Source organism: Capsicum annuum, chromosome 9 (genome assembly GCF_002878395.1).
Source record: "Capsicum annuum cultivar UCD-10X-F1 chromosome 9, UCD10Xv1.1, whole genome shotgun sequence".
Lineage (NCBI taxonomy): Eukaryota > Viridiplantae > Streptophyta > Magnoliopsida > Solanales > Solanaceae > Capsicum > Capsicum annuum.
In genome coordinates this window covers 12589042-12601023 of record NC_061119.1, presented here as the reverse complement: position 1 = coordinate 12601023, position 11982 = coordinate 12589042, and the positions used below count along the sequence as shown (strand labels likewise).

The window sequence follows — 11982 nt, the reverse complement described above, 5'->3', positions numbered from 1 at the left end:
TCAATGCATATTCCCCAAGTGCCATTCTGTTTAGGAACAAGAATTATCGGTATGGACTTAGACTTTCTTTGATCATACCCTTTTAAAGAAGCTCTTCTACTTGCCTTTGTAGTTTTTTGGTCTCTTCTAAATTGCTCCTATAGACCAAATGATTGGGAATTTATAAGCTCGATATGAAATTAATTTGGTGGTCAATCCCCTACAGGGTTGGTAATCCTTTGGGCATCTCCTTCGAAAATATATTAACATAGTCCTGTAAAAGAGAAGAAACAATACTTGGCAAAGTGCTAGCATCTTGGTTAGCATGTAGCAAAAGTTTGGTGTTAATAAGGGACACTAGAAAGCATTCCTCATCTACACCCTTGAGATATTTTCTTGGCTTGGATATCATACATATGTTCTTTTTGTTCTTATCTAAGTCACCTCCTTCCATTGTTACAATGGTAGAACTTGAACCTTCTCCCTTCGTCTTTTGTACCCTTATCCTTTCATGAAACTCTTTTATGGCCCTATAGTCCTCACTCACTTGGTAGGGAGTGAAAGGTGCGAGCACAAATTTCTTCTCCCATGGTGTACAACATCTCTATCAAATTTCCATAATTTTCCCAACAAGACATGACAAGCCAACATAGGCACAACATCACAAATCAACTCCTCGTTATACTTGCCCACACTAAATCAGGTACTTTCTTGCTTAATGACTTTTATCTCACCACCTTCATTGAGCCATTGTAATTTGTAAGGTTTGGAATGCTTTCTTGTTGGTATTTTAATACGCTTCACCAAAGAACTGTTAGGGTTTTTGTCCTGGTTTTCTTACCAAGTTTAAGTTTTACTTTTCTTAGAAGGAAAATAAAAGTAATACCATAATTACTTTTACTTTTCCTAAAAATAAAATATAAAAATTTTTCATATTTGGATAACCTCTTTCTAAGAAAAAAGGTTTTGGAACTCTATAAATAGAAGACCCTCCCTTCTCATACAATAACACAATAGCATCTACAATGTAGTCATTAAAAGAGTCTGGTTTAGGGGGAAATTTCTCCTATAGGTTTATGTTTTTCGATATTAGTTTTATATGTAGGTCAATTGGCTAAATAATATAATAATGTTAAGTTTTTAGTATTGTTTTATGTGTCTTCTGAAATGTCACCACAATGGTTTGCAACTAATGGCTTTCGCATGACGCCCTCTCGATTTCGAACCCAACAAGTGGTATCAGAGCCATAGTTCAATGGTCCAATGGTTCATATTGAGGACATATTGAGATCAAAGTTGCAACCAATTTGATGATAATGAAGATATTTGTCTAGCTACATGTGGAGAAAAGTTTCAAGCAAATTTTCAATAATCCTGCTACTAATTCATCTTTAAAACCAAATCAATTTTCAACTTATATTTATGGGCTCCAATTTTTAATTCCTGCTTACTTTCAATGCTTGGTCTCCTTTCAACTCGTGCATTTATTTTTAACGCATGATGCATAAGGCTTCACTTTTAACCCTGTTTACTTGTAACACAGGGCTTCAATAATATCAACTCGTGTTTTTACTTTTAATGCATTGGGCTTCAATTTTTAGGTCATATCAACTTTTAATCATGGTATGCAGCAGCGATATATGAAGATCGTGTGAAGAAAGTGGACAAATTATGTCAAGAAAATCAACCCATAAAGGGGAGATTTATAAGGATTTTTTTTCCTAATTTTCTTACCAAGTTTAAGTTTTACTTTTCTTAGAAGGAAAATAAAAGTAATACCGTAATTACTTTTACCTTTTTTGATAGAAAAATATGACACTTTTTCACATTTGGCTAACCTCTTTCTAAGAGAAAAAGTTTTGAAACTCTATAAATAGAAGACCCTCCCTTCTCATACAATAACACAATAACATCCACAATGTAGTCATTAAAAGTGTCTGGTATAGGGGGAGATTTCTATCATAGGTTTATGTTATTCAATATTAGTTTTATATGTAGGCCAATTGGCCAAATAATATAATAATATTAAGTTTTTAGTATTATTTTATGTGTCTTCTGAAGTGTCACCACAATTATTTGCAACTAATGGCTTCAGCATGACGCCCTCTCAATTTAAAACCCAACAATAACTACTCACCACATTGGTGAACCTCCCACTATTGATTATCAAAGAACACACCTTATCTTGGATTTTACACTTAGCATGAAATAGATTCTTCTTTTGATCAAGTTCTTCTTTGGTAAGGGCTTCTATAATCCGCCTCACAACACATTAAAGTTTGGTATTCACCCTCAATTATCCACATCGTCAAGCAAGGGTCTTCTTTCTCAAGAAAATAAGTAAAATTCACTTTTTCATCCAACCTCTCTTCTTCATCCCCCGAAGTAGTTCCCTCCTCCTTATTTTTATCTCTCTATTTTTTACTATTTTTATCACGCTCTTCTTTATCTTCCATTCTATACCCATACTGAAGTGCAACAATCGTCCTTCTATTGGGACACTCACTAGCAATATGCCCCCTTTCTTGACATCAAAAGCATTGGATGGTAGATCGAGGAAAGTTAGATTTGATTTAGTTACCTCCTTGTGGCTTCTCACTTTCTTTGGACGTGTAATCAAGCTTGTCTTGAGTATCTTGACCAACACTCTTAGATTGCCCTTTAGAAGATGTCGCCTTCCAATTATCATTATTCTTGTCCCATGTAGAAGCGGAAGAAGTCTTGGCCTTAAAGGATCTTTCTTCTTTCAAATCCGCTTTAACCTTTGAGGCATCATGAAAGGCCACTTTAAGAGTATCATAGTGTTTAAGGTTTAAAGGTCTTAAAATATCATGCCTCAAATTTACCACAAATCGAATCACCGTACATTTTAAACTTTCTTTAAGTTTAGACTTTATTTTCAAGTTTTCAAAATCATCATAATATTCCTCCACACTTGTGGAACCTTGACTCAATATATATATATCTTCTTGAGTACTTCTTGGTAGTAGTTCAGGGTCAAGTACCTTATCTTCGTAAGTGTAATCAATTCTAGCCACGTAAGTAACTCATAGTTGTGATGACTCTCTCTTTCCCCCCTCTTGGACTCCCACCAAGGGATGCATAGCCTTCAAATTATGTTAGAGCATATTTTTCCTTCAACATCTCGAGATATTATTTGTGAGAAAGATCCGCTCACTTTAAATTTTCCATTCTAAAAATTCATTGGGGTCACTGCTTTCTTTGAACTTGGGAAGTATGACCTTGATGTCTTGATCATTACTCTCCCCAAACCTATCTCCTTTATTTTTCATCCTATCTCACATATATCCCACCCTATCTCCTTTATTTTTGATCCTATCTCATCTATTCATGTATTCTTGACCCCCCATGCCTTGGTCCCACCTCAATTCCAAACGTCATACTCCTTCTCTTGGTACTCCATAACTACCTCTGCCTCAATTCTCCCAAAATTCATCATTATTAAACTCATCATTCATTTTATCATAGAGTAGATTTTGGTATTGGTAGTCTTGGTATGACATTTGCGGTGCGATTTGTAAGGGTGATGTGTGGGAACTATGTAAAGATGTATTTTATGTGTTTTGGAGTAGAGTTTGGTATCGAATTTGGTTTTCTAAAAAATATTGATGCTTTTGTGGTGGATAATAGGGTTGTAGTTAGGTATATGGTATAGGTTACCTTGGAAAATTTAGCGTGTTGTTCGTTTGGAAGGTAGGCTGTTCAAAGTTTCGGGTTTGATTTGGTAGAGGGTAACATAAATCATTAGCCTTCTCTGGAGTAATGGTGGTGGATTGCATTAATTCCCTCTTTACTCCCCATCTTCTATTTGAACTTATTTTTTATCTCTCTTCCCATAGCAACCTTTCCTCCGGACCTCCCAATCTTTCATTCATTTTTGCTACTTGTTTGATGGGGTGGGTGATGACCTCCAAGATGTGGTTAGAGTCTTTTCCACTTGGACTTACATTTGACATGGTACCTACAAAATTTAACAAACAATATCAGTAGAAAAGTTTCACATCACTCGTATACAAACTCTCAACTCACCTCCTAAAGTGTCATCTTAAAATTGATAGTAAACTAGTTTGCTCAATCAATTCAAGATCATCTATCCTTTGTGGTGGAGTGGATTCTTGTGACTCTTGAAATAAGAATGACTCGATTGAAGGCTAAATAACTTGAATCAAGAAGTTTATCAATGAATTAAGATGAGAAAAGTTGAACAAAAAAAATACGAAAAAAATCAGACTAAAAAAAAATTAAGTAACAAAAGTAGAAAAATTACTTATGTTACTTAATTTGAGGAATGAAAGAAAGAATTTGATGATTTAAAATTTGTTAACAAGTAATTAAATATCTTAATTACTCGCTAAATAGTTGAGAAACCGAAGGAAGAAAGTTTAGAAAAAGAAACCATGGAATTTGGACACTTAGAAAAATTTTGGGGTCCCAAGTTAAAAAACTAAGTATGGAAAAAGTGCAGAATTTGATCTCTGAATTTGTGGCCCACGTGCCTGCCAGGAGTTAGGAATTTGTATTGCCACCAGCCGCTGATGTGGCTGGTCTAAGTGGTTGTTGCGTCAACGGGCAACCCTTTGACTACTGACTTGGCTTGCCATGTGGAAATTCAATAATATTTTTTAAAAAGAAAATTACAAATAACCCCACTAACACTTTGACCTTAAAATTTTTAGATCAAAGTATATTTTTCTATCCTCTCCTTCATGAACAAGAAGAACAAACTCAAGAGCACCAACAAAACCCCCTTAATATTCATAACTTCATATCTTCTTCATTTCAACTCCAAATTCGATGAAATTTTCACCCACGTATTTCTTTCAATGCCACAAATAAATTTCACTAATATTTTTCCTTCAAAATTAAGCTAAAAATAAATTCACTTTTCAAAATTGACAAAGTTTCAAAAGCTAAAAAATCCTTTAATGATTTTAAAAAAAAAAAATCAACGTGGGCCTTAAAGGCCATTTTATTGATAATAAAAGCTTATTTACAAGACCCATTCAAAAGATTCGAAAGTGGCTCAAAATTAAATCAACAGATACAAACAAACAACATAGAAAAAGAAAAGAAATTGAAAATAGAAAGTCAACACTATCATCTTCTCCCTCAAACCCTTCAATGGTGACTTCAATTCTACACCTCAAATCGCATGAAATTCGAGATTTAGGCTCAAAATATACTAGGGAATCAAGTTCTAGTGTAAAAACAACAAATCAAAACAAAAAAAATAAAATTATTTTAGAAGATTCTTTTAGTTTTTTTTTTTTTTAAGAGATCAAAACCCCAAGATTAAGATTTGTGGAAACAAACCTTAACCTAAACTCTGATATCAAAATGATAAAGATCAAATATAAGAAGGAAAATGAGAAAAAAAAAATGATATGTGGGTTAATATTCAAGCTATTGAAATTATGGACAACAAGGGACTAAAATCCTCACCTCCCAAGTGATTTCAACAACTTAAAATCAACCCTACTCAACAAGCCAAAGAAAAATCAAATTAACCACAAATGGATAACCTTCGATTAATCAAGCAAATAAGTTCACTAACAATTTCGAGAATTCACCAAGACTAAGTACCCACCAATTACTCACTAACTACTCACTAAGAAGAAACACAAATTTCAATCAATATTAGCAAAAACTCTCATGCAAAATAAGGACATGTCCTATTTATACTAAAAAAATAAAATGATAATTTATTTTTACAAATATGCCTTAATTAAACAAACGTTTTGTTTGGCTCTCTTCTCTTTTGGAATCTTTGAATTTAAAAAGTGTCTATTTGCACATTTAGCCCCTTCTCCTCTTCTTCTTCTTCATATTGATTCACCTTTCATATATTGAATGGCTTCCTTTGATACCCTTCAAGTTCCTCTAAAGTATCCTTCCATGAAAACATGATTTGAAGATCTTGAAGCTCTTTCACTCTAGTACGAATAAATGATTTTGAAGGATCCATGCTCGTATCTCCAGGTTTTACCCCTTATTATGTTTCTTGTTCATGAGGAAAAATTAGTTATACAAAGGCAATGGTTAAAAATAATTACGGGGATCCAAAGGATTAACTAACACCTTTAAAATTTCAAATAAGATCATATATATATATATATATATATATATAATATAAAACACCCTTTTGATAATAAACATCCTTCTTAGTCGTTTATATATATGTACTAGTTTAGGTGTACATGCCTCGCGTGTGTACCTCACTTTATTGAGTTCAAACGTTATATGAAATATGATATTTGTTTAAATAATAAAGATGAATACAATAATTATAAATTCAATATCTTTAGGGGAATTTATTTAATTAAATCTAAACTTCACAAAATAAATCTCAATGCATAAAATAATACGATAATAAAGATATCAAAATAATACTACTAAACTTAACCTTTACACAAAAAAAATTCTCTAACCAGAGAAATAAAAATAATACAATTAAACCTAACCTTTAACTAAAAAAATTCATTAAAGCCGACCGACATTCATCTACCACCTGTAAATTCACCTATGACCTATAAATTACAACAAAATAATACAATAGTGATCACAAAGCTTCAGTTTTGATGAAAATAATTCTTGTTTGAGTAAAAATTTTGACCCTAAAGAATGACTTGAATGAAAACAAAGAATATATATATATACACACACACTTTGAATTTTATTATGTTGAATGGCCTTTAATAAAGATCAAAAAATTCAAACAATATTTTAAACTATAGACACAACAAAAAGAACCTACCCATGAGTATAGTTTAAAAGAAAAATCAAATAATTATTATTAACTAATTTGAGCCCAAAAATAAACAAAAAAAACTCTAAGTTCCATAAAATAATGAAGAATGATTGTATTTAACTAATATTTTATTTGATCAAGCTTCCAAAATCTACTTATTTTAAATTGTAAATAAAAGTATAGCTAAGAAATTTTGTTGATAATTCCTAACTCATCCATCGCTAAATAGAATTAATGACGTATTTTATATTTATGTTTAACTTTCTATCAATAATCATATTTATTAGTAATGAAATACTTAATATTGAAAAAAAAAATCTTTTTTAGAATTAGTTTTTAGAAAGAAGATAATTCATTTAGACTATATTTTATTTTCTATTTTTTTTCAAGTTTGTCAATTTGAAATTATACTTTTTCGATCTAAAAAGGAAAATTTTAATTTTTTGCACAAAAGGCATAAATTGTTTGATGAGTTTCATATATAAAAAACAGATTATGTCTACTCAAAATAGTGCTCAAATTCTTAACTCTTTCACATGTCATAACCAATTTAAAAAGTAACTGATCATATATCTATAATTAAGATTATAGAAAATTGAAGACGTGACAAAATTTGTTATTTAAATATGAATCTTTAAAAAATTCAAAGGAAAAAAAAAAATCTATAAACATAAACCTAAGTTTTTAGTAAAAGATCAAAAGAATCGAGTAAAGGCATATCCTTAAGGTTAATATTGAGTGATTTTTTTTTAAACAAACCAAGCACAATCAATGCAATTAATGCTTACAAGGAGTAGCTAGTGGAGCAACGACACCACAATCATGCACTGAATACCTTTCTCTTATTATAATTCATGATTGTACTTTAATTTTGTGTCTGCTGCAAAAATACCATAATAGAGTTATAATCATAATAACTACCGAGCCATAACTCAATATCCATAAAGAAAAAAAAATAATTTTAGCAGATGATGATATGAGCAATCACAGAATATATAGTGGGAATTAAAATTGGGTAAAACCTTTTATTTAAACAAAACAAAGAAAAGAAAAAGAAAAATATCTAATTTAAAGATAGTCATCGAATTATCCGAACAAATAAATCTTTTATTTTTTAAAGCAAATCCTAATTTTAAATTCAAGTTCTTGGAAATATGATAGTAAAAAAAGTTGTATTTTGTTTCTTTAAACATGATAATAGCATGTGAGTATTTCTTATAATGATAAATTTTTATGACATGTTCTATATGATGATTCATGAAAGAGTTATTGGAAATACATGATCTTCAAGCAATATAGATTTTATATAATCTTGATATTAAATCATATAAAAGAGTTTGTGGGTTACCTTACGCAAAAAGTTAATTCACAGGAAGGACACGATTATAACCTATTGAACCCAAAATCAACCACAAATTTAGAATTGCGAATAAAATTTCGTTCTCAGACATTTACTCTTTTCTTTTTTGGTATGTGTTATTTTATGCATTTGTATACGTATGGTATCTTTTTTGTTTTGAAGGTGTGTATTGTATAGTTCTTTTCATACTTGTGTTAATTGTAGTTGATGCGTATAAGTTGTATTTATGGAGGATTGTGTCTATTCTCCTTTTTGTTTTGTGTTTATTGTATATTTGGGATGTGGGTGAGCCGATGCTGTTTAGGGAATAGGAGTATTTAGATTAGTTTTTTTTTTTTGTTCTTTCCCTTTTCAGGATAGGACTTTCAAATTCTAATATTATAAATATAATTAATTTATAATCTAAAAAAATAGTGAAAAGTCGATTTTATCTAAAGAGGAGACTTTTAATGAAGGAAAAAAAGTTCAAATCACTTTTCAAAGGGTCTTCACACTTTTAATATATTATAGATTATAGATATAAATTATAGATTATAGATATATTTATATTATTGAATCCCTTTAGCATAAAAATATTTCTTTTGTGAATTTCCTTATTTTCAATTCTTGGCTCCGCCATGAATAAGAAATGAAAAATAAGGAAAATAAAATAAAGGTTTTTTAGTTGATTGAAGTTCTATAAAGGGTGTATACACCAAATCTTCTTTAAAAACTTTGTAAGAACAAAAGCAAATACTCACAACGTGATTTTAAAATCAAAAATTATTATTTATTGTTTCAACAATATATAAAATAATCAGTATAATTCCACAAAGTGAATTTGAAAATAATAAAGTTTGCACAGATTTTATCCATGCCTCATAGGTATTAATAATTAGTACACCAAAATTAAATTACATCAAAAACTGAAGGATTAACGTGCATGTTAACTACTTCAAAATTTAGAGGAATTAGTTGGATTCAAAGGGTTGAGACCTTTATAATTCCTTATAGGATGATATGAGCATACAATATAAAGACCCTTTTGGTCATTGCAATAAACATTGCCACTACATCCAACTTTTGTTGTAGCCTTCCATACTACATTTAAATAATGGCCACATTCACATCTTTCCCTCTCTGGATTACATTTGCAAACATTGTTCACCTCATCAAAATTACGCTTCTCATTGAACCATTTTTGTACAATTTGAGTCGCAGATGTGGCTGAGTAGCTCTCCCAGAAGATGTTCTCTCCGTATTGCCCGAGCGAATGGCGCCTGTAAATAAATAAATTTTATGAGTGTCAGATGGTCGTGTTAGACTGAATTTAATCATACATTGCACGTTTGGCCCTTTGAATAAGTTGATATTTAGGGTCAAAAGTGTAAGTGTTGAGTCAATAAATGTGTTGAGTTCTTTGTATGTCTAGAATTTGTTTTGGTCAAGATGGGCTGATTTGTACTAATAAACACTTTTGACCTTGTATTTAGAAGTTGGTCACTTTAAGATTAGATCAATAGTTTGAACAGTGGATTATAATTCAATTCGTCCAATTTAATATTATTTTTTAATTATTTGTTTATTCTTTTATAATTTGTGTAGTTACCAAATTGGACAAAAGTATTGTTCCAATGAGTTTATATTGTATATCCTAAATTATTTGGTTTGATTTGGTTGAAAATTTTGACGAACACGATTGTTGAACTATTTTAGCTTGAAGAAGACAGTGGATTTATTAATTTTTGGAGTTGATTGGGACCAATTTTGTATTAATTTTTGGAGTTGATACCAATTTTGAAGAAAAAATGTGCCGCTAAAACTTTTACCCAAGTCATGGCGACCCGTTCGTCAAAATTTCAGCTACAAATCCTAATGTTCTATCATTTTTTGACCCGAAATTTTAATGATTACCATTACTTGTTAAGATAAGTTTTGTACCTGAAAAGACTCATTATTGGAATTTGTGGTTAAAATCCTAATGATCACCATAACATGTTGTTAAGACAAGTCTTAACAAATATCAAAATAACAAACGTGGCGATCCACTAGGATTTCGCTCTAGATTCTGACAAACACAATTATTTTTGCACCTTAATTTTTAATTAAACGAGACCAGAATTTTAATAGTGTCAAATCACCCTAAATTTAGATACTCATCACGTCCAAATTATTCATCCAAGCCTTTCGAGGGGCTAACTAGGATTATTACGTCTTAATTGACTCGTAAATGAATATATCCACTCAATCTAATCTAAACTTAAATGAGTTGATCAGATCATATTTTTCACAGGGCTACGTATATTGTCTATCGATCCTTACCTGTAATCACAATCTTCCTTGCGTTGATTAGCCCAATCAAATGCGTGAGCAGCTAATTTGGCATCCCATTCCAAAGGAGGAACACCAACACTTTTTCTTAGATCATTATGAGCTTTTAGGTATTCTTCTTGAAGCCAATTAAAGGTTGGTGGTGGATCTATTTGTATAGAAACATTAATGAAGGTTAATAAGACGGACAATAATAAAAAAGTTGATGGTGCCATTGACATTGACATTTGACAAAAATGTCTATTGACAATGACAATGCAATGGCAATGGAAAGTGAAGCAATGTTAGTTATTATGGCTTTGGTTTGGTATAAATATAACAAGGAACAACTTGAAGAAAGGAGCAAAAGATGGTGGAGATTAAAATACGGTTAACAGACTTCTAAAGCTGTGCCATCAACCTCTAATAATATTCATGAAAATTATGAAAAATTTATAATATCCATATAACATATACTTCCTCCATCCCAAATTACTCATTCCAAATTGAGATGACACATTAATTAAGAAAAATAATTAATAACATGGCTAATTTATCATAGTGTCCCTATTAAATGATGTTTACATTTTAATTTGAAGAAAAAGTAATTAATGCAAAGGGTAAACTTGGAATTTTTTTTTTTGTCTCTTCTTGATTAATAAAAAAGGACAAGTAAAATGAGAAATCAAATTAGAAAATTTGGAACGGATAATTTGGACGGACAAAGTATAACTTAATACTCCTTTTTATTTGAGTTTGTGTGGCAACTGGCATGTTCAGATTTGGAGAGTTATGAGAGTTTTTTTTTTTGCCACAGTTTTGTCATATGCTTTGAAATAATTTGAATTTTTAATTATTATGAGATATAGTATTTTTACATTTCAGATATATGAATTATATTTTAAGAAATTTAAAGATTATATCTATGGATTTATGGTCAAGATTAAAAAGTTTGTCCTTTGAAATCGGAATGATATCATATAAATTGAAACTTTCAAAGTAGGAGCTGGATTTAGAGTTGAATTGGGTCTTGCTTTTTATGATAAATATTTAGAATTGAAATGTATTTAAAAAAAAAAGAAGATGAATTATAGTTTAGACATGAAATATAATTTAAATAAGGTTATTTTATGAAAAAAAAAAAAAGAAGAGATTTAGGATTTTTTGAAACATTTGTTTTTTAAACATAATTTTTTGCCGGTTTTCCATATTCCAAATTTCATTTATCACTATATTATTTAGACAAGCCTATTTAGACACTAATGATGAAATAAATAAATATCAAATTTTAAATACATTTGATTTTCAACTCCAACTTTGAATATTATTCCTATATTCATAATTCAAAGTTGTACGCTCTTGCATTTTTCTTGTCGTCATTGTTGTAGTATACTTCAACCTTCAATTGTTGGCGTGCTTTTCTTCTCCTCCCGTTAATTTTTTATTAACGGTAGAATTATTTTTCTCCAACTTTCAATAGTCGAAGCGCTTCTCTCAACATTATGTTGTTGAAGCATTTCTCTCTAAACTCTCTTCTATGCACTTTGTCTACATTATGTTGTTGGAGCATTTCTCTCTAAACTTT

The 11982-nt window shown here is 30.4% G+C and overlaps 1 protein-coding gene across 1 annotated transcript; it reads right to left on the bottom strand.

The window, feature by feature from the left end:
• Positions 1-8927: 8927 nt before the first annotated feature.
• Positions 8928-10805, bottom strand: LOC107842208 (pathogenesis-related protein 1). Its single transcript, XM_016685956.2, has 2 exons — positions 10410-10805; positions 8928-9367 (listed from the first exon to the last, which is right to left on the bottom strand). Exons 1-2 carry the CDS (start codon positions 10643-10645, stop codon positions 9043-9045), a joined length of 561 nt encoding a protein of 186 aa, XP_016541442.1. The 5' UTR covers positions 10646-10805; the 3' UTR covers positions 8928-9042.
• Between the last annotated feature and the right edge of the window lie 1177 nt (positions 10806-11982).